At 43.5% G+C, this 23608-nt stretch overlaps 1 protein-coding gene across 1 annotated transcript in view; it reads right to left on the bottom strand.

The window, feature by feature from the left end:
* Positions 1-23608, bottom strand: part of LOC106574562 (sodium channel protein type 2 subunit alpha) — a 44000-nt gene that overhangs the window by 6940 nt on the left and 13452 nt on the right. The window contains exons 7-20 of the mRNA XM_014150539.3: positions 21672-21938; positions 13265-13328; positions 12277-12418; positions 11540-11746; positions 10479-10742; positions 9905-10246; positions 9517-9652; positions 8802-9040; positions 7937-8110; positions 7299-7655; positions 6518-7063; positions 1485-1620; positions 996-1150; positions 414-587 (exon numbers count right to left, since the gene is read on the bottom strand). Of these exons, the coding sequence (XP_014006014.3) occupies positions 414-587; positions 996-1150; positions 1485-1620; positions 6518-7063; positions 7299-7655; positions 7937-8110; positions 8802-9040; positions 9517-9652; positions 9905-10246; positions 10479-10742; positions 11540-11746; positions 12277-12418; positions 13265-13328; positions 21672-21938 (3203 nt within the window). The remainder of the gene's footprint in view (positions 1-413; positions 588-995; positions 1151-1484; positions 1621-6517; positions 7064-7298; positions 7656-7936; positions 8111-8801; positions 9041-9516; positions 9653-9904; positions 10247-10478; positions 10743-11539; positions 11747-12276; positions 12419-13264; positions 13329-21671; positions 21939-23608) is intronic.

Below are 23608 nucleotides of genomic sequence, written 5' to 3'. Positions count from 1 at the left end.
AGAGAAAGAAAAACAGAGAGAGAGATAGAGAGGGAGAGCGAGAAAGAAAAACAGAGAGAGAGAAACAGACAGAGAGAAACAGAGACAGAGAGACAAAAAACAGAGAGCAAGAGAGAGAGCGAGCGAGAGAGAGAGAGCGAAGGAGAAAGAGAGAGAGAGAGAGAGAGAGAGAGAGAGAGAGAAATAAGCAATGTCAGGAGAGACGTTTGCAGAAGGAGAACTATGTGTGGTACATGGGTAACAAATGTTATGGAATTTCCATTCATTCCAATTGGTAAATGAATCGTCACAAAATTAATCAAATCCCTTTAAATTGCTATCCAAAGCTTAGATTTGAATTCATCTGCTGACAAAGCGTGTTCAAGGTCATCGCGTGTGTACCGAGTTCGCATACAACTCCAGCAAATACATACATCAACAATGAGGAAGTCCAGCCAGCACCAGGCGTTGGTGAAGTACTTCTTGAATCCATAGGCCACCCACTTCAGCAGCATCTCCAGGATGAAGATATAGGTGAAGACTTTGTCTGCGTACTCCAGCACTATCTTAATGGTCTTCCGCTGTTCTATGTAAATGTCTTCAAACGCCTACACGGAGACACAAACAAGGAATCAAGCATTAGATAATGTTTGTCAAGTGTTTTGAGTCACATAGGTTGGTGTTTTTTTTATAAAATGTAGGGCTCTGAGTTTTTTCTGAACACAGGACATGACCAGGAAATACTATGCATATGGCTCAGAGTTTTCCCTGTCCGGACTCAACCCTACTGATGAGTACCCTCTGACCAATCAACGTTTCAGTTTTCACTTCAAAACAGAAGTGTCAGGCTAACCAAGAAGCCATAAAGCTCATCTTCCCTCTACATCAAAGTAAGCAGACTGTAATTATTTGACACTCACATTGTGATGTAAAGGCAACTAGAGCACACGTTTACTTGACTTTTCTTAAAGGAGCGGTACAACATTACACAGGCCAGGTGAGCGGCAGCCACTCACCAGAGCGCCACTGCTGAGCAGGATCATGAAAATGATTAAGGTCTCGAACCAGTTGTGTTCCACGATGATGAAGCACGTCTTCCTCAAGGTCCACCACATCTTCCACTTGCCCTCCTCAACGTTCACCTGGCAACACTGGAACCTGAGCACACAGCCTGGGAGAGACAGAGAGAGAGAGAGAGAGAGAGAGAGACCGAGAAAGAGAAAAAGAGAGAGAGAGAGAGAAGATAAAATAATGCCTTGTCCTTGCCTGAAAGAAACTTTTCCTCCCATTTTTCAAACAGTTCCCCCCCCACCATCAGAGCTCGGAATTCGCTCTAGACTACTTCTGATGTGTGAAAGGACAAAGTATGTCAAAGATAAAACGTTTGTCTCTGTCAGTCTCTCTCAAACCTTCCTCTCGCCAGTCCCTCTCTCCCTTCCCCCCCCCTTTCCCTCCTTCTTCCCCCACTCTTCCTCGTCCTCTCCCCCAGCCCCTCCCTCCCTCACCATCAGTGAAGCAGTTCTCTGGGTCCTCTGACTCCTCGTCCTCCAGCTCCACTGACTCCGCTCCATCCCCCGGGGGACCGATATCCACCGAGCTGCCCTCCGACGAGGTAAGGTGCTGGGGCTCTATAGGTAGCTTCTGCGGGGGCGGGGGGAGAGACAACCTTCTGAGCTACTAGAGATCTTGAGATTCTTGTAATGGTTCATTCTCCATTGTCATGGACTGTAACAGTACAGTAGTCTCACCAAAAACTTTGATCTGGACTGGAGACATGACTTTGGCTTAAATATAAACTCAGAGTTATACTCGTTTCATCATTATAATCATCATTACATGCAGCGTCAATCAAAAGTACCTACAGGCTTTGAGATCAGTTTGATCAGAGGAGATCCAATCACACTGTAGTATACAGCACGTGGTAGCAACAATACATGCTACAGGGAGAGGTTGGTGTTACAATGCACTGTGGGTATGTTTGATATTGGCTCAGACAGTCGAAGGGGGCATGCAGTATTCCAGTGCATTTCCAATCCTGAAATCGGAAAACAAGCAAGAGAATAGCACAAGCTTCGGTCTGTTTCGGTAAATAAATGGGTATTGCCACATTAGCTAACCAGCAAAAACCAGTACTGTGCACTGTTTACAAGACAGCATGTGGTCTGGAGCTATCAGATAATAATAATATAATGAATACTAATATAACATTAGATGCAGTGTGACCATGCTACCCAGAAAACATACAGGGGAGATACAGCTAAATGGGGTACTCTAACAGGATTATCCACTGGAGACTAAGAGGAAATGTCCCTCCAAGAGGAAATAATGTTGGAGGGATCTCTGGGGCTGACTACTACAACTGTCCTTATTCTTTGCTATTGGGAGGATAATCATTGGATTATAATGCACACTTTGACATTAGAGCCCTGCAATCCATGTAAGTTACACATAGTACAGTACTAGAGATATTTTTTATATATAAATATATAATCTACATGCTGTTTGGGCTCCCGAGTGGCGCAGCGGTCCAAGGCACTGCATCTCAGTGCTACAGACCCTGGTTCGATTCCAGGCTGTATCACAACTGGCTGTGATTGGGAGTTCCATAGGGCGGCGCACAATTGGCCCAGCGTCGCCCAAGTTAGGGTTTGGCTGGGGTAGGCTGTCATTGTAAATAAGAATTTGTTCTTAACTGACTTGCCTAGTTAAAGAAGAATATGCAATTCTGTGTACTGTATGGTGAGAAGGCTTAGCTCCGTAGGTGGAATCCCTGTCCTGTTTTCATTGGTAAAACATGGTGCAATGTTTAGGGAGTTTGGGGCGTCTGGCTGGCTGGCAGACAGAGGAGTAACATGCCATCAGTACTAGACAGTGCAGCAGGTCTGATTGCCGTGGGACCCAGCTAATACGTAGTGTGAACGATGGAAGCATGCTACCCTGCCCGCTCCACACACCTCCAGCCCGAGATACACAATGTTCCAGAAGGAGCGGTGGTGCTCTCTCTCTCTATACCTCTCTCTCTCTCTCTCTCTCACACACACATTATATCCCCCTTTCTCACATGTTCTCTATTTCATCCTTCTTCTTCTTCTCTCTCTCTATACCTCTCTCACACACGTTCTATCTCTCCTTCCGTCTCACACATTTTCTCATCCTGCTTGTTCCGTCTTTTCCATCTCCCTCCCTATCTCTATTCTTTCACACGTCTTCTCCTTCTCTCTCTTTTCCAGTCTCTCGCTCTCTGCCATTTCTCTCTCTGCCATCTCTCTCTCTCTCTCTCTTTGTTCAGGGCAAATGCTATATATAAATTGAGGGTGCCCTCCTGCCATGCTTTTGGAAGGCAATATATAATTTGTGTCTCGATTTCACTTGGGTGTTTGCTATAATTGCTGCATCAGTTCAGTATGGTATGGCTGACTGTATGCAATCGCTAATCTACCAGGGGTTCAAAGAACCTAATATTCAGACTCCAAAACATTCACTAGATCTATACAGGGAGAACATGTCACCCTCGTGATTTTAACCTAAAGTACTTCGGGTAAAATTCATTTATTTCATCTTTGTCTCTTCCTCTCCTCCTTTTCTCTCTTCATCAATTCTCTGTTATTTTTTCTCAGTCTTGGGGTGATCAATGCCAATCACCTCCAAAATCAATCAATACAAACCAAGCAAGGAAATCAAAAGGAAAAACAAGTCACATGACTTCACCTATCAATGAGAAAAGTGGATGCAGCTCATTCATAATGGTGTTGAAACTACAAAAAAAGCCTGATGATCAAATTACAAATAAAGAAATGAGATGAAGGGGGATAGAAGAAAATAAAGGCCAGGGACTACAACAGAGGAAAGCAGTTGGGGAGAGGGGTAGTCAGGCAGAGAACAAAAAAATAGGCAATCCGTTGAAATAAATGCAAGATAAGTATTGGTTGGTTCTGTAAAATGGCATAGGCAGTCTTCATGGTTAGTGCTATGTAGAATAAAATGGTCTTACAAGTCTCCTCTCTCTCACTGACAACCTTGTGAGCGTCTGTAACACAGCTGCAATAACAAACGGTGGGTTAAGCAAGGTAAAGTGACACAAACCATGAGCCAGCTCATAATGTACAGTACAACCTCGATGTCTGTTTTCATCAATCAGCTGCAAGGCACATAAGAACACAGGTTATCCACAGAGAAACACTTTAGAAGACAAGGCTCCAGGATGATATAGAATAGGATTAAACAAATTGTGAGGACGACAATTGACCTTGTACTGTTCGTAGCACAAAATCACACTCACACACTCACACACGGTTTATGATCCCGTTCCCAAATAAATAGACTAATTTGAAGCTATTATTAATAAGGGAGAAGGGGGATCAGCAGTGGCATCTAATCCATATTTGTTGCATGGAGAGTCATGACCAGAAACAGACCAGGCTAGCTTTCTCTAATAACTGAAGGAGTTGGCTGGGGGCAGGTTGGTGACACTTCTGTCGGTCGGCTCAGCTCCACTCCACTCCCTGTCCTTGGCTCTGGTCTGGAGATGTGAGGGCGGGGCTACTGAGCCCAGAAGGCCCGCTTACCCTCCTAGCTTAACGTGACATTATGTCTTCGAAGCAGATACACATCTTATTTACAACATCTGCTCCAGAATGTCATGTGTGTGTGTGTGTGTGTGTGTGTGTGTGTGTGTGTGTGTGTGTGTGTGTGTGTGTGTGTGTGTGTGTGTGTGTGTGTGTGTGTGTGTGTGTGTGTGTGTGTGTGTGTGTGCGTGTGTTCGTGTGTGTTCATGTGTGTGTGTGTGTGTTCGTGTGTGTGTGTGTGTGTGTGTTCGTGTGTGTGTGTGTTCGTGTGTGTGTGTTCGTGTGTGTGTGTTCGTGTGTGTGTGTGTTCGTGTGTGTGTGTTCGTGTGTGTGTGTTCGTGTGTTTGTGTTCGTGTGTGTGTGTGTGTGTGTGTGTGTGTGTGTGTGAGGCCAGTGAGTGGGATATTTTAAGTCCTTTATCTGTCTTCCGGCCTTAATTTACAGTCTATTAAACATGTCATAAATATTATGTTTATTTTCAAATCTCAGTGGTGTGATTTCTAAGGAAAGGGATTAAATGTGTGAGAAATGAGCCTCCACACACATCTGTGAGCCTCCACACACATCCGTGAGCCTCCACACACATCCGTGAGCCTCCACACACATCCGTGAGCCTCCACACACATCCGTGAGCCTCCACACACATCCGTGAACACCCACACACACACACACACACTTCACTTCGCTTCACCCTTTGCAAGGACGCTGCTCTAAACAATTTCTTTCAACAAGCGCATATAATAGTGAAGACCCATTTGCCCGCCTGTATACTCAGTCAACCAGATAACACACACATCAGCCCATTATAGATATCTAATGAGAACATCCAGAAACAACCTGCTGCTTGGGCCATAGGCCATTCTGACTCATTATCTGTAGTCAATCATCATCAAATTTCAAATGTATTTATAAAGCCCTTCTTACATCAGCTGATGTCACAAAGTGCTGTACAGAAACCCAGCCTAAAACCCCGTACAGCAAGCATTGCAGTTCTAGAAGCACCTGCAGTGACTGTACTGTCCTCTCATGCTACTTCATTGTTTTGATGCCTAGGGATTTATAACAGTACACTACAACAACCCTGGATAGTGGACTAGGCTAAAAAGACTTGGTGCAATGACTCAGCAAAATATCTAGCTGATAACTGCCTCTGGAAAGTCTGGAGTTCTCAGATTCTATCCACTGATGTGTAGTGGTAAAAAAGAATCGGTGAACAAAGTAACGCTGCCTATATTTCCCATGCATTTTTCCACTTTAGGTGGGTAAATGCCTGGCAAGATGAAAAGGTGTGTGAATGACGATTATGTGCGTTTCCCTTCCACTTCACCACTGATTCTGTATACAGATCTACGTCAAACACAGCAGACCTTGGTCAAATACATATGACAAAAACGATGAAATACGATAGAGTTGCGCTGTATTTAGCTTACCTGACAAAATGGAACCAATGGCACAGTCACAAAAGTGTAAACCAATGGAATAGTTCAAAAGGTGTAAAGAAATAAGCCTTGTTTAACCATCCTGATCTGCTGAGCTCACATTCTGTTTCACTACACATGACACGTAATGGGAGCACACACGGTTAGTTCTGGTTCACAAGGCTAGTAAACCAGTAGAACAATCCCAATAGTGTTAACTAAAGGAATCGTCCCAAAAGTGTAAACCAATGGAATTGTCCCAAAAGTGCAAACCAATGGAATAGTCCCAAAAGCGCTCACTCTGCTTAAGGTCAAGCTAAATCATGGCACCTCCAGTAACACAGACACCACTCAGAACTAACACAGACACCACTCAGAACTAACACAGACACCACTCAAAACTACCACAGACACCACTCAAAACTAACACAGACACCACTCAGAACTAACACAGACACCACTCAAAGATACCACAATTAAAAGATGTGATGTGACTGTGCTCGTTGCTACTTAACAGAGCAGCACAGGGGTCTCTAGTCAAACCTCCTCTCTTACCTCTTTGCTGCCCATCGACATTTCCTCAGAGGCCGAGTCGCTGCTGAAGTCCTCCGTGATAGCGGTCTCAAAGTCCGACTCGCACACCGCGATGGGCACGCTCACCGTCAGGCTGGGGTTGTGGATGAACGACATGTAGTTGCACTCCTCCTTTGGGTAATTCGCCGTACTGTCTCCTAACCCCACCCCCAATCCCCCTCTGGGCCGCCCGTTCCCCTCCTTCAGATAGACCCCACTCGGATCTTTAGTGATCTCGACCAACATGTGTTTTGAGATGCAGTTGTCCCCCTTGCCGTTGATGGAGCTGTGGAGCTCGTCCAGGGTCTTATCCCCCACCAGTGACCCCCCCTTGACCCGTTTGGTGGCTCCGCCCCCGAGGAACAGGCTCTGGATAACCTGGCGGATGGTCACCTTGACCCACGCCACGCCCCTCTGGATGCGGCCCACAGCGATCTGCAGGTTGTTCATCTCGCTGTCGTCATCCGTGGCCGCCAGGTTGTCGGCGCTGAAGGAGCTGAGCAGCAGGGCCAGGAACAGATTCAGGACCTGTAGAGGCAGAGGGAGGAAAGGAGTCCATTCTGATCTGAGTTCAGTTGTTAATATGGAGATTCAGTTCAAATTGAAAATTGCATATCACGTAAATATGGCAATGCTTAAAACATATTTGCTGCACCAGTGTCAAACACAAATTGACCAAGAAAGATTCATCACAAGTACAGTGATATCATCCATAGGTATGGGGATTTTGGGATATACAATGACTAACAGCAAAAACACCTACCACCAGGTTCCCTATAACCATGACCATCATAAAGACGATGAGGCACATGCTCTGGCCAGCCACCTCCATACAGTCCCACATGGTCTCGATCCACTCCCCACACAGCACCCGGAACACGATGAGGAACGAGTGGAAGAAGTCATGCATGTGCCAGCGCGGCAGCTTGCAGTTGTCTGCGATCTTACACACACACTCCTTGTAGCTCTTGCCAAACAGCTGCATGCCCACCACGGCGAAGATGAACACGATGATGGCTAGGACCAGTGTCAAATTACCCAGAGCTCCCACCGAGTTACCGATGATCTTGATCAGCATGTTCAGGGTGGGCCAAGACTTGGCCAGTTTGAACACCCTCAACTGTCGACAAGAAGAATCACATGAGGTTTTTTTGTTGTTCCTGGTTGTGACTACGGTATTAATATCTAGCTAGCATCAATCAACAAAGGATGAAGATGAATATTACCGCTGTATCAAGGAGTATGTAAAAGAAAGGCCATCTGTTATTCAGCTAAGGGGGGGGGGGGGGGGGGGGGGGTAGTATAGTTATGTTTCCTGTAGAAATGTGGCAACTAGAAGGTACACGATCTGCTCTGACGGGGTCAACTCGGGAGGAACTGGTGTCAGAAGTGGGATCTTACCAATCGGAAAGACCGGAGCACAGACAGGCCCTCTACATTGGCCAGGCCGAGCTCCATCAGACTCAGACTGACGATGATGCCGTCAAATATGTTCCATCCCTGTTGAAAGTAGTAGTAGGGGTCCAGAGCGATTAGCTTGAAACACATCTCGGCCGTGAAGATGCCCGTGAACACCTACACAGAGACAGAGACAGAGACAGTGGTTAGATTTGAGCACGGTTAGAAATATTTCCATAGAATGAGTGTTAGTGGTTGTGTGGGTAGTGTGTGGGTTAAGCTTGGCTAGCCATACATATTTGGACCTATGGATAGATGTACATCTTTGTATACAGTTTCCATAGTATGTGGCCAACTTGGTGGCTGAATCTTCTAAAATAGACTTAGACAATGAAACTGTGAAAAATAACAGATTGGGGATTTGGAAGATGCCACGTGTGACTTTGAGGAGAAGCTATACCAGGTGCAAGAGATTTTCCTTACAAATTCCATAGAAATGAAAAAAGCAGCAGTAGACATTTCTGAACTCTTATCGAACAGACCTATACATCCATGAATGGATCTCTATCATTTGTAACTGTTTCTGATGTATGTATTGTGAAGTATTGTTCAATAGATGTACTATGTAAGGCATTTATTTATCTGTGTTTCTATTTCACAATTCATTTTACATATACTATCAGATTGCTGAGTGAAGGGTTTGGGTGTAAAAAATATCTAAATATATATGATGTATTGTATGAAGAAAAAAATATACAATTAGAAATGGCTGTTAGGGGAGAAAACCATCCCAGTAACAATCTCTCTTTAACTGCTTGATATTTCGAAAAAGCCTTGCAAGTTTACGTCAGTAATATTGGACACGTACCAGGTTCCCGACAGAGAGGACATGATTGAACTCCTTGGTCATGGGATAATGTTCCATGGCCATGAAAAGGGTGTTGAGAACGATACAGACGGTGATGGCCAGGTCCACGAAGGGGTCCATCACCACTGTGTTGACGATCCCCTTGAAACTCAACCACATAGGACAGCAGTCCCAGATCAGACAGGTGTTGGCAAACTTATACCAGCATGGTGGACACTTCTGCCTGGACTCTTCAAGCTCTGGAAAGGGTTAAAACAGTCACATTTTTGTGTGATTTTTTAAAATGTTTACTATTTAGTCATTTAGCAGATGCTCTTCTCCAGAGCGACTTACAGGAGCAATTAAGGTTAAATGCCTTGCTCAGGGGCACAGACAGATTTTTCACCCAGTCGGCTCAGGGATTTGAACCAGCGACCTTTCGGTTACTGGCTCAACGGGTTTTAAACGCTAGGCTACATGCCGCCTGTTGTCATGTAGACATGTCCACATTTTGGCTATAAGGCATTATGACTTGTTATAAGCATGTATAACAAGTATCAAATATCATATAGTTAACTTTCAGGAAAGTGCTATCATGCTTTTATAATGCTAAGGAGGACACTTCATTGATGGCATACACATTATAATGGTTGTTGTAGGCTATGAGTCTTCAAGATGTTTGGTTCATCGGTCTAGTATAATAACATATTATTTAAGAACTTGGTGTGACACCAACCCTCCATGGTGTTGGTGAGAATACTGGCCACACTCATAGCTCTGGCTCTGGCTCTGTCTGGCTCATCTAGGTAGGCCATGGACGCCTGGCGAGACCTCCTCTTCTTCAGCCTCATCTCAGAGTCAGTGGTTGTCCCCTGGAGATCAAGAAACATCTGGAAGAGTTATTCAGTGTACGGACTAGGTGGCCTGTAAGGGACTCCTGACCCTAACCATGACTATACCAACGATGTTGGGTTCACTTCAAATAGTATTTATTTTCTGTCAAATACTTTAGCTGGGCAATGGAACCAATGGAATAATCCCAAAAGTGCAAACCCGGTCATCTGACTCAATCAAAAGAAAATGAATAATATTTGGAGCGTGGACTGATAAAAGCTATAGCTCACCTCAGGCAGGAGCAGTCCTACAGGCGAGGTGGGCACCGAGGTCCCTCCCACTAGCGAGACGACGCCGTTACAGTCCACGGTGCTGTGCATCTTGCCGTTGGCGGGCAGCAGGACGCGCTGAGGGGCCAGGCTAGTCTGACTGACCGTGCTGGAGCGGCGCTCGATACGGCAAGGCACAAACAGGGAGCCGCGGCGGCTGTCGGTGTCCTCGAACGTGCTTTGCTCGTCGTCGGCGAAGTCGTTATCGGAGACCACATCGCGGGCGCGGCCTCGGAAGCTAAACAGGCTAGCTCGGCTGTTCCTCCTCGGGGAGAAGAGGGAGCCGCGGATACTGAGGAGAGACTGGTGGAAGGGGAGAGGGAGGAAAGAGAGAAAGGGGAGAGGAGAGAAAGGTATCAGTACTGAAAAAGAGGAGGAGGATGGAGGTTATGGAGACGATGAAACGGAAGAAGGGAGATCAACATGATTGGAGTGACTCAGTGGACACTCCGCCCAGTGGAGTGATGAGGAAGATGATGGTAATGAGGACAATGGTGACTAAGACAATGACCCTTTCCCCTCACTGTGTACTCGCCTGGTTGGGTGAGGAGCATCTCTTCTCGTAGGACAGCCGGTTGGCATCCATAGAAAACCGGAAGCTTAACCTCTTGATACTGTCCTCCGACTCGGACTTGTGGAACTTCTTGAGCTCGCCCCTCTCTTTTCTCTTCTTCTGACGGTTCATTCTCTCCTTGGCGCTCTTGGAGATGAGTTTGGAGGTCCCTGAGGAGGCTTCTGAGGAGGGCCCCCCTCTCCCGCTGTACTCTCCGTGGCTCTCTGTGGCTGCTGCCGCGGCAACCTGCCAGCCAATCACACACAAGCACAGTTGTCACGGCAACCGGCACCCGTCTTTGGTGGACAGAGCACAGAGCAGAGCGGCAGGCAACACAAATACCCAAATCAGCTTCAAAGAACTTCTTAAAATGGAGGCCTGTGTTTTGTCCCACAAACTGACTGTTTTCCTAACGAAACTGGCAAAGATTAAAAGGTTATCTGTTCCGGAAGCAAGTGAACAACCCAATTGCTCTTTGAAATAATAACAAGCCCTGGGTAACCTGAATCACTGTGGATTCATTTACAACAACAAAAAGCATGGGAGACAAAGTCATTCATTTTTCAAAAGCAACCATGCTTAGACTAAGTATATAAAATCTTTGTGATATCCATGTTTTTGTTATTATTGTATTGCTGGACACTTGGTCAAGCTGTTATTGTAAATAAGAAATGATGTGTAGCAGATGGAACTTCCCTCCCTCCACGAAAGCCAATACTGTACTACCAATACTGCACAGAGTAATTATTCCTTCTCTATCTACCTCTTGTTTCCATAGTAATGGAGCACCCTTGTGTGTAAAAGCTTGACTCCAAGCAAGCACCAAGACATACTTATGTAAGAGAGGATTATGGACTTAAGAGAGAAGGGCAATAGAGGGAATAGTAGGGAAAGACAGGGAAAGACAGGGAGGACTTTGGCTGTATGCACTCACTACTGTGCCGTCGCTCTGGATAAGACGGTCTGCGTAATGACTCAAATGCAAATGATTTAAAAAAGTAAAACTCTGCAATGCAAATGCACAAGCAGAAATCAGCCAATACCAATGCCTCCTCCTGCTGTCTCTTGAGCTGCTCCAGCATGGCCTGGAACTCCTCCTCCTTCTGGGCTGCCTCCTCTATGGTGGCCTGGTTCTGCTCATCGTAGGCCATGGCCACCACAGCCAGGATCAGGTTGACCAGGTAGAAGGAACCCAGGAAGATTACCAACACAAAGAAGATCATGTAGGGCTTCCCCGCCGCTCGCAGGGTCTAAGAGGGAGGGAGAGAGAGAGGGACGGTGGAGGGAGAGAGGGGGAGGAAGAGAGAAGGAGACAGAGAAAGAGATGGTGGAGGGAGAGAGATGGGGAGGGAGGGAGGGAGGCAGGGGGAGGGAGACAGAGAATAAAAGAGGGAGAGAGAGATAGGGAGGTAGGTAGTTAGGGAGGGGAAAGAGAGAGGGATAGAGGGAGGGGGAAAGAAGGATAGAGGGAGGGGAGGGAGAGAGAGAGAGGGAGGGGAGGGAGAGAGGGATAGAGGAAGGGAGATAGATAATTGTTTTCATTATATGCATTTTCTTTTCTTTACATTTTTTACATTTTAGTCATTTTAGCAGACTCTCTTATCCAGAGCGACGTACAGTAGTGAATGCATACATTTCATAAATTTTTTCCATACTTTACCAGTATTCCTGAGTTGTTTCACTGTTATTTTCAATGATAAAGCACTAAAAGGGGATCAAGTGTATCAGATCAGCAAACAGTGAGCGGCCATTTTGTTTCTAACCAATAGCTTTGTCCCACCTGTTGGTAGAGGTTTTCCCAGAAGTCCTGGGTCATGAGTCTGAAAAGGGACAGGAAGGCCCAGCCAAACGAGTCGAAGCTTGTGTAGTCGTAGTCTGGGTTCCTGCCCGCCTTGATGCACGTGAATCCCTCTGGGCACAACCTGTGGTGAAGAACCCCATACACAACACACAGGTCAGCAACCATGTTGTGGTCACTAAACCACTGCCACAAGCCACTTGTACAGTACAGAGCAATACAGTGGATATTTACTGCATCCACTGAGCAGCATTGGTTTTCATTAGATCGACTTAACTGTACTTACACTGAATATGATTTCATTTTCTAAGATCAGCCTGACTACATTAACACTATCAACTGGTTAAGGAAACAAGTGAGTATGCTTACATGCATACTAATAACTCGATATTAAACTGATTATGGCAAAAGTCCGAGTATGGCATTAGTCATGTAAACACCTTAATCTGATTATCTTAATCGGCGTAAGGTCAAAGTCAATTAAAACACCTGGTTTTCTGAGCAATCTTTCTAATTATTAGGACATGTAAACAGCTTAATCGGCGTTCCAGCTGTGTATTTGATCTGTGCATGTGCCAGGACCGGAAGCATATGCCTCCCTCTTATGCGTGAGGGAAGTGAGTTCGGAAAAACTGAAAGGATGCATCATTGAAATATTTTTCACAAACAAACTTCATTTGTCCAAACTCAGAATCAAATAGTCTTTGCAAAAATAACACGTTCCATGTTGTAAAACGTTTATTTTGTCTGCTGATTTTCAGACGTGTCCATTTAAACATGATTATTAGGTAAATCGTTCTTCTTGCAAAGCATGTAAAGGTTTTAATCAAATTATTACATTAATTTGACAGTGCACAATAACCATATTTATTGTGTGCATGCAATCATGCTCAGTAATTCCGTATGCGTGTTGAGGCTGTGTTGGTGAATGTAATTGGCTATATAAATAAAGGATGTTGTCGAGTCTCACCCGGCTCCACTGCCATTCCCACACAGGAGGGCATCCCTGCGGTTGGGGAGGTAATAGTAATTACCTAGAAGGAAGAACAGAGAGAGGAACCATCAGTCAATATGTTGAGGAGCGCTCGGGGAAAGGATGGAGGCAGGCAGGGAGGGAGGAAAGAGAGGAGGGAGGTTTGAAACTGGATTAAAAGATTTGAAATTTAGCAAATCATCTTAATGGGTTTTCAAACTTGTACAAAATTCTGATTTATGAATTAAGCAAACAATATGCTGTGGCCCAGTGGTTGAGTGCTTTAAGTGAAATAAACAAAAGCACTTTATTCAAATAATTGTTATTGTCATTATATATATATATATATATATATATATATATATATATATATATATATATATATATATATATATATATATATATATATATATATGGTATAAAGGGGGGTGCAACTCAATATTAGGAAGGTGTCCTTAATATACTGTATACTGAACCAAAATATAAACGACTGACTTGACTGCATCAAATGAACCAACTCAATTATGCTGAAATAATATAGTCCTCTCCACTCTCTTGTATTAGCGCCAAGTGCTCTATTCTGGTTAGCATCTCTTCAATGCCTAAGTGTTAAGGAAACAAGTGAGTATGCTTACATGCACACTAATTATTTATTTCAATTCACTGTTTTCCTTATATGAACTGTAACTCAGTAAAATCATTGAAACTGTCACGTTTCATTTATGTTTTTGTTCAGTATATACAGTATATGTATATATATACACAATTGAAGTCGGAAGTTTATATACACTTAGGTTGGAGTCACTAAAAGTCGTTTTTCAACCACTACACAAATTTCTTGTTAACAAACTATAGTTTTGGCATGTTGGTTAGGACATCTACTTTGTGCATGACACAATAATTTTTTACAACAATTGTTTACAGATTATTTCACTTATAATTCACTGTATCACAATTCCAGTGGGTCAGAAGTTTACATACACTAAGTTGACTGTGCCATTAAATAGCTTGGAAAATTCCAGAAAATGATGTCATGGCTTTAGAAGCTTCTGATAAACTAATTGGCATAATTTGAGTCAATTGGAGGTGTACCCGTGGCTGTATTTCAAGGCCTACCTTCAAACTCAGTGCCTCTTTGCTTGACATCATGGGAAAATCAAAAGAAATCAGCCAAGACCTCAGAAAAAAGACCTCCACAAGTCTGGTTCATCCTTGGGAGCAATTTCATCTGTACAAACCATAGTACGCAAGTATAAATACCATGGGACCACACAGCCGTCATACCGCTCAGGAAGGAGACGCGTTCTGTGTCCTAGAGATGAATGTACTTTGGTGCAAAAAGTGCAAATCAATCCCAGAACAACAGCAAAGGACCGTGTGAAGATGCTGGAGGAAACAGGTACAAAAATATCTATATCCACAGTAAAATGAGTCCTATATCGACATGACCTGAAAGGCCGCTCCAAAACTGCCATAGAAAAGCCAGACTATGGTTTGCAACTGCACATGGGGACAAAGATCGTACTTTTTGGAGAAATGTCCTCTGGTCTGATGAAACAAAAATAGAACTGTTTGGCCATAATGACCATCGTTATGTTTGGAGGAAAAAGGGGGAGGATTGCAAGCCGAAGAACACCATCCCAATCGTGAAGCACAGGGGTGGCAGCATCATGTTGTGTGGGTGCTTTGCTGCAGCTGGGACTTGTGCACTTCACAAAATAGATGGCATCATGAGGCAGGAAAAGTATGTGGATATATTGAAGCAACATCTCAAGACATCAGTCAGGAAGTTAAAGCTTGGTCGCAAATGGGTCTTCCAAATGGACAATGACCCCAAGCATACTTCCAAAGTTGTGGCAAAATGGATTAAGGACAACAAAGTCAAAGTATTGGAGTGGCCATCACAAAGCCCTGACCTCAATTTTGTAGAAACTTTATGGGCAGACCTGAAAAAGCGTGTGCGAGCAAGGAGGCCTACAAACCTGACTCAGTTACACCAGCTCTGTCAGGAGGAATAGGCCAAAATTCACCCAACTTATTGTGGGAAGCTTTTGGAAGGCTACCCGAAACATTTGACCCAAGTTAAACAATTTAAAGGCAATGCTACCAAATACTAATTGAGTGTATGTAAACTTCTGACCCACTGGGAATGTGATGAAAGAAATAAAAGCTGAATAAATCATTCTCTCTACTATTATTCTGACATTTCACATTCTTAAAATAAAGTGGTGATCCTAATTGACCTAAGACAGGGACTTTTTACTAGGATTAAATGTCAGGAATTGTCAAAAACTGAGTTTAAATGTATTTGGCTAAGGTGTATGTAAACGTCCAACTTCAACTGTACGTCTCGTGTCTGAGGTGTTGAATTGCGACTCTACTTTGTCTCTATACTGAAGCTTAGCTTGTTTGATTGCCTTGCGGAGAGAATAGCTACACTGTCTGTATTCGGTCATGTTTCCGGTCGACTTGCCATGATTAAAAGCAGTGGTTCACGCTTTCATTTTTAGGTGAATGCTGCCATCAATCTACGGTTTCTGGTTGGGGAAGGTTTTAATAGTCACCGTGGAAACAATATCACCGATGCACTGCTAATAAACCCGCTCTCCGAATCAGCATATACATCAATGTTGTTGTCTGAAGCTATCCGGAACATATCCCAGTCCACGTGACCGAAGCAATCTTGAAGCGTGGAATTCGATTGGTCGGACCAGCGATGAACAGACCCGAGCACAGGCGTTTCCTGTTTTAGTTTCTGTCTATAGGCTGGGAGCAGCAAAATGGAGTCTTGGTCAGATTTTCCGAAAGGAGGGCGAGGGAGGGCTTTGTATGCGTTGCGGAAGTTAGAGTAGCAATGATCCAGAATGCTTCCAGCCCGGGTTACGCATTCGATATGCTGATAAAATTTAGGGAGTCTTGTTTTCAGATTAGCTTTGATAAAATCCGCAGCTACAATAAATACAGCCTCAGGATATGTGGTTTCCAGTTTATATAAAGTCCAATGAAGTTCTTTCAGGGCCGTCGAGGTGTCTGCTTGGGGGGGATATACACAGCTGTGATTATAATCAAAGAGAATTCTCTTGATAGATAATGCGGTCTGCATTTGTTTGTTAGGAATTCTAGGTCAGGTGAACAAAAGGACTTGAGTTCCTGTATGTTGTTATGATCACACCACGACTCGTTAATCATAAGGCATACACCCCCGCCCTTCTTCTTACCAGAGAGATGTTTGTTTCTGTCGCTGCGATGAGTGAAGAAACCAGGTGGCTGTACCAACTCTGGTAATGTATCCCGAGGGAGACATGTTTCCGTGAAACAGAGAATGTTACAGTCTCTGATTTCTCTCTGGAAGGCAACCCATTCGTCTACCTTGTTGTCAAGAGACTGGACATTGGCGAGTAGTATACTCGGGAGCGGTGAGCGATGTGCCCATCTACGGAGCCTGACCAGAAGACTGCTCCATCTGCCCCTTCTGCGGCGCCGTTGTTTTGGGTCGCCTACTGGGATCCGATCCATTATCCTGGGTGGTGGTCCAAACAGAGGATCCGCTTTGGGAAAGTCGTATTCCTGATCGTAATGTTGGTAAGTTGATGTTGCTTTTATATCCAATAGTTCTTCCCGGCTGTATGTAATAAGACTTAAGATTTCCTGGGTAACAGTGTAAGAAATAATACATAAAAAAACTGTATATACACACACACTGACTGTACAAAACATGTACAAAACATTAAGGACACCTTTCTAATATTGAGTTGCACCCCCCATTTTGCCCTCAGAAAAGCCTCAATTCGTCGGGGTATGGACTCTAGAAGTTCAACGACACTTAAATATTTTGTCTTGCCCATTCACCTTCAGAATGACACACATACACAATCTATGTCTCAGTTGTCTCAAGGCTTAAACCTGTCTCCTCCCCTTCATCTACACTGATTGAAATGGATTTAACAAGTGACATTAATAAGGGATCATAGCTTTCACCTGGATTCACCTGGTCAGTCTATGTCATGGAAAGAACAGGTATCCTTAATGCTTTGTACAGTCAGTGTGTGTGTATATATAGTTGAAGTCAGATGTTTACATACACCTTAGCCAAATACATTTAAACTCAGTTTTTCACAATTCCTGACATTTAATCCTAGTAAAAAGTCCCTGTCTTAGGTCAGTTAGGATCACCACTTTATTTTAAGAAGCCTCCCCCTTTTTCCTCCAAACATAACAATGGTCATTATGGCCAAACAGTTCTATTTTTGTATCATAATACCAGAGGACATTTCTCCAAAAAGTACAATCTTTGTCCCCATGTGCAGTTGCAAACAGTAGTCTGGTGGTTTTATGGCGGTTTTGGAGCAGTGCCTTCTTCCTTGCTGAGCGGCCTTTCAGGTTATGTCGATATAAGACTCGTTTTACTGTGGATAAAGATACTTTTGTACCTGTTTCCTCCAGCATCTTCACAAGGTCCTTTGCTGTTGTTCTGAGATTGATTTGCACTTTTTGCACCAAAGTACATTCATCTCTAGGACACAGAACGCGTCTCCTTCCTGAGCGGTATGACGGCTGTGTGGTCCCATGGTGTTTATACTTGCGTACTATTGTTTGAGCAGATGAACGTGGTACCTTCAGGCATTTGGAAATTGCTCCCAAGGATGAACCAGACTTGTGTAGGTCTACAATTTTTTTTCTGAGGTCTTGGCTGATTTCTTTTGATTTTCCTATGATGTCAAGCAAAGAGGGGCAGAGTTTGAAGGTAGGCCTTGAAATATATCCACGGGTACACCTCCAATTGACTCAAATTATGTCAATTAGCCTATCAGAAGCTTCTAAAGCCATGACAGCATTTTCTGGAATTTTCCAAGCTGTTTAAAGGCACAGTCAACTTAGCCTATGTAAACTTCTGACCCACTGGAATTGTGATACAGTGAATTATAAGTGAAATAATCTGTCCGTAAACAATTGTTGGAAAAATTACTTGTGTCATGCACAAAGTAGATGTCCTAACTGACTTGCCAAAACTATAGTTTGTTAACAAGAAATTTGTGGAGTGGTTGAAAATGAGTTTTAATGACTCTAACCTAAGTGTATGTAAACTTCCAACTTCAACTGTATATACAGTACCGGTCAAAAGTTTTAGAACACATACTCATTCAAGGTTTTTTATTTTTTTTTTATTTTACTATTTTCAACAATGTAGAGTAATAGTGAAGACATCAAGACTATGAAATAGCACATGGAATCATGTAGTAATCACAAAAGTGTTTAAAAAATCTAAATACGTTTTATATTTGAGATTCTTCAAATGGCCACCCTTTGCCTTGATGACAGCTTTGCACACTCTTGGCATTCTCTCAGCCAGCTTCATGAGGTAGTGCCTTCTTAATGTGTTTGAGCCAATCAGTTGTGTTGTGACAAGGAAGGAAGGTATACAGAAGATAGCCCTATTTGGTTAAAGACCAATTCCATATTATGGCAAGAACAACTCAAATGTGCAAAGAGAAACGACAGTCCATCTTTATTTTAAGACATGAAGGTCAGTCAATCCGGAAAATTTCAAGAACTTTGAAAGTTTCTTCAAGTGCAGTCGCAAAAACCATCAAGCGCAATGATGAATCTGGCTCTCTTGAGGATCGCCACAGGAATGGAAGACCCAGAGTTACCTCTGCTGCAGAGTATAAGTTCATTAGAGTTACCAGCCTCAGAAATTGAATCCCAAATAAATGCTTCACAGAGTTCAAGTAATAGACACATCTCAACATCAACTGTTCAGAGGAGACTGTGTGAATCAAACCTTCATGGTCGAATTGCTGCAAAGAAACCACTACTAAAGGTCACCAATAAAAAGAAGAGACTTGCTTGGGCCAAGAAACATGAGCAACGGACATTAGACCGGTGGAAATTTGTCCTTTGGTCTGGAGTCGAAATTTGAGATTTTTTTTCCAACCGCCATGTCTTTGTGAGACGCTGTGTTGGTGAACGGATGATCTCTGCATGTGTATTTCCGACCGTAACGCATGAAGGAGGAGGTGTTATGGTGTGGGGGTGTTTTTGCTGGTGACACTGTGATTTATTTAGAATTCAAGGCAAACTTAATCAGCATGGACACCTGCAGCGATACGCCATCCCATCTGGTTTGGGCTTAGTGGGACTATAATTTGTTTTTCAACAGGACAATGACCCAACACACCTCCAGGCTAACAAGAAGTAGAGTGATGGAGTGCTGCATCAGATGACCTGGCCTCCACAATCCCCCAACCTCAACCAAATTGAGATGGTTTGGGATAAGAGTGAAGAAAAAGCAGCCAACAATTGCTCAGCATATGTGGGAACTCCTTCAAGACAGTTGGAAAAGCATTCCAGGTGAAGCTGGTTGGAGAATGCCAAGAGTGGTGATGCAAGTAGCCTAGTGGTTAGAGCATTGGGCCAGTAAACAAAAGTTTGTAAGATAGAAATCCCAGAGCTGACAAGGTAAAAATCTGTTGTTCTGCCCCTGAACAAGGCTGTTAACCCACTGTTCCTAGGCTGTCATTGTAAATAAGAAAGTGTGCAAAGCTGTCATCAAGGCAAAGGGTTGCTATTTGAAGAATCTCAAATATAAAATACATAATTTGATTTGCTTAACACTTTTTTGGTTACTACATGATTCCATATGTGTTAATTCACAGTTTTGATGTCTTCACTATTATTCTACAATGTAGAAAATAGTAAAAATAAAGAAAACCCCTTGAATGAGTAGGTGTTCTAAAACTTTTGACCGGTAGTGTGTATGTATGTATGTATGTATGTATGTATGTATATATGTATGTATATATATATATATATATATATATATATATATATATATATATATATATATATATATATGTGTATGTATATATATATGTATATATGTGTGTGTGTGTATGTATATATATATGTATGTATATGTGTATGTATATATATATGTATATGTATGTATATATGTGTCTATGTATATATATATATGTGTGTGTGTATGTGTGTATGTATATATATATATATATATGTGTGTGTATGTATATATATGTATGTATGTATGTATATATGTGTGTGTATTTATATATGTCTATGTATATATTTATGTATGTATATGTGTGTGTGTATGTATATATATATGTGTGTGTGTATGTATATATATATGTATGTATATATGTGTATGTATATATATATATATATATATATATATATATATATATATATATATATATATATATATATATATGTGTGTATGTATATATATGTATGTATATGTGTGTGTGTATATATATATATCGTGCAGAGGTAATAACTCTAACAATATCTCATCATGACCATACCTGGAACACTATGGACCAAGGAGGACCACAATAAACACTTCATAGCCACTACTGTGGGTGAATGATAGATTGTTGTCAATAAATAAATTATTCACAAAAACAAAGGATGCAAGGAGTAAACATTACATTATACAAGGATATTAATTATTCAAACCAACGCATCCCCTGAGACTGGAAGTCAATGAGACATATACTGTCTGTTTGACAGTGTACCAACAGCTCAGGGGAAGAGGACAGAGTCGTCCAAGAGAGAGTTTGACCCCGTGAGCTACTGGCCTTGAATACTAAAAGCTGCAGGTTGCAGAGAGATGGAGAGGCTTACTGGAACTCTCACCCAGCAAACTACTACACCTCCCTCCCAGACCTCTGTGACTCACATCCTCCATTACTCTCTCCATCTTTCCATCTCTCACTCAAATGGATTTATTTGATTGATATTGCATCAGTTCCATCGTCAACACTGACTGTCATTTTCCCCTGTTTTCTCTATCTTCTCTCTCCCGCTCTCGCTCTCTATCTTTGTAAATCCATTTCCTCTTTATCCTTAGACCATTTTCACTCTACCCTTTCTCTCTTCTTCATTTATCTCCTCCTCCCTTTCCACCTTGTCCCGTCTCTCCCCATGACATCAGTGTCATATGTTGCTGGTCTGGTCTGTGTGTCCGCCTGCCGCGCCCTACCAGCGGCCAGTGACCAGCCTTCTCTCTCTCTCTCTCTCTCTCTCTCTCTCTCTCTCTCTCTCTCTCTCTCTCTCTCTCTCTCTCTCAATGTGCCTGTTTTCTCACACACAGACAGGGTGTAGGAGGGGATGGGGAGAAGGGGGTTGTTGTGGGCGATTATCCGCCACGTTTGCCACAATTTCCCACCAGGCACTGCTTGCTATTCCCCCGGCCTTCCGGCCAATCACTGTCACTCTTTATCACGCTGCTTCACAGACAGTGGGCAGGGCATGGGCTGTCTGGTTTTATTACACAGAATATGAAGTCTGTCTGAGTAGTGTGACTCAGATACTGTCTGAGGTATAGAACTTGACCCTCATTACCCCGGCGCCCCTGCAGACAAACAGGCACTTAGCTTACTCTCATCGTTGATGTACTCAGTCCAGTTTACGGAGCTAGTGATGTTGAAATCGGTTCCATTTAAGTCTGCAGTTCCCAGAGTTCTGTTCAGGCGGTCGTCGGGGGTCGTGTCATTGACGAGGTTGCGGATACACTTCTGTCTCAGGTTGCCCATGAAGAGCTGCAGGCCAATCAGGGCGAAGACGCTGAGACAGAAAACGGTGAGGATCATGACGTCGGAGAGCTTCTTGACCGACTGGATCAGAGCGCCCACGATGGTCTTTAGTCCTGTTAGGGAGGGACGACGCACAGTCCTGGTTACCAGCTCCAACTGATTAATAGAACAGATACATAATATGGTAAAGAAATATAGTATAGAAATGCTAAGGTATATAGAAATGCTTCAGCCCCCAATGATAGCTAGCAATCAGCATAGGAGATCCATATGTCAAGTTTCTGTATGGCATTCATACAGGAGCCGGTTGAGGAAGAGACTGATCATTTTTCCTCGTGGATCTCTCCAGAGATGGTGTTGTTGTTGGTGTTAAGATCACCCAGTTCATAACACACTTAGATAAACCCCTGGCAAACTGTCTACACAGAAAGTCTAATGTTGGTTGATAATCAAATTATCTTTTTGAATAGACTCAGATCACTACAGATATCGTATCATATTCATATAATTACTTAGTGATCTGTACAGAAATGTAATAATGACATGATAGACAAATTGCGATCATTCAGTTTGACAGGGACCAAGTGTGTTGGGGTTTTAGTGATGCTATGCAGATGCTAAACTACGTTTTGCTACAGACTGTTTTACTTGCACAGACTGGAATATGTTCCAGGATTCTTCCGATGGCATTGACGAGTACACCACATCAGTCATTGGCTTCATCAATAAGTGCATTGATGATGTCGTCCCCACAATGACTGTACGTACATACCCCAACCAGAAGCCATGGATAACAGGCAACATCCGCACTGAGCTAAAGGGTAGTGCTGCCGCTTTCAAGGAGCGGGACTCTATCCTGGACTCTATCCTTATAAGAAATCCAGCTATGCCCTCCGACGAACCATCAAACAGGCAAAGCATCAATATAGGACTAAGATCGAATCGTATTACACTGGCTCCGAGGTGCACGTCGGATGTGGCAGGACTTGCAAACTATTACAGACTACAAAGGGAAGCACAGCCGTGAACTTCCCAGTGACATAAGCCTACCAGATGAGCTAAATTACTTCTATACTTACTTGAGGCAAGTAACACTGAAACATGCATGAGAGCATCAGCTCTTCCGGACAACTGTGTGATCATGCCCTCCGCCGCCGATGTGAGTAAGACCTTTAAACAGGTCAACATTCACAAGGCCCGCAGGGCCAGACTGATTACCAGGATGTGTACTCCGAGCATGCGCTGACAAACTGGCAAGTGTCTTCACTGACATTTTAAACCTCTCCCTGTCCGAGTCTGTAATACCAACATGTTTCAAGCAGACCACCATAGTCCCTGTGCCCAAGAACACTAAGGTAACCTGCCTAAATGACTACCAACCCATAGCACTCCCGTTTGTAGCCATGAAGTGCTTTGAAAGGCTGGTCATGGCTCACATTAACGCCATTATCCCAGAAACCCTAGACCCCCTCCAATTTGCGTACCACCCCAACAGATCCACAGATGATGCAGTCTCTATTGAACTCCACACTGCCCTTTCCCACCTGGACAAAAGGAACACCTATGTGAGAATGCTATTCATTGACTACAGCTCAGCGTTCAACACCATAGTGCCCTCAAAGCTCAGCACTAAGCTAAGGACCCTGGGACTAAACACCTCCCTCTGCAACTGGATCCTGGACTTCCTGACGGGCTGCCCCCAGGTGGTAAGGGTAGGTAACAACACATCCGCCACGCTGATCCTCAACACGGGGGCCCCTCAGGGGTGCGTGCTCAGTCCCCT

This window comes from Salmo salar, chromosome 16 (assembly GCF_965601325.2).
Source record: "Salmo salar chromosome 16, fSalSal1, whole genome shotgun sequence".
Taxonomy (NCBI): domain Eukaryota; kingdom Metazoa; phylum Chordata; class Actinopteri; order Salmoniformes; family Salmonidae; genus Salmo; species Salmo salar.
Note: the sequence above shows the minus strand (reverse complement) of the source record. Positions and strands in the feature narration are given on the sequence as shown.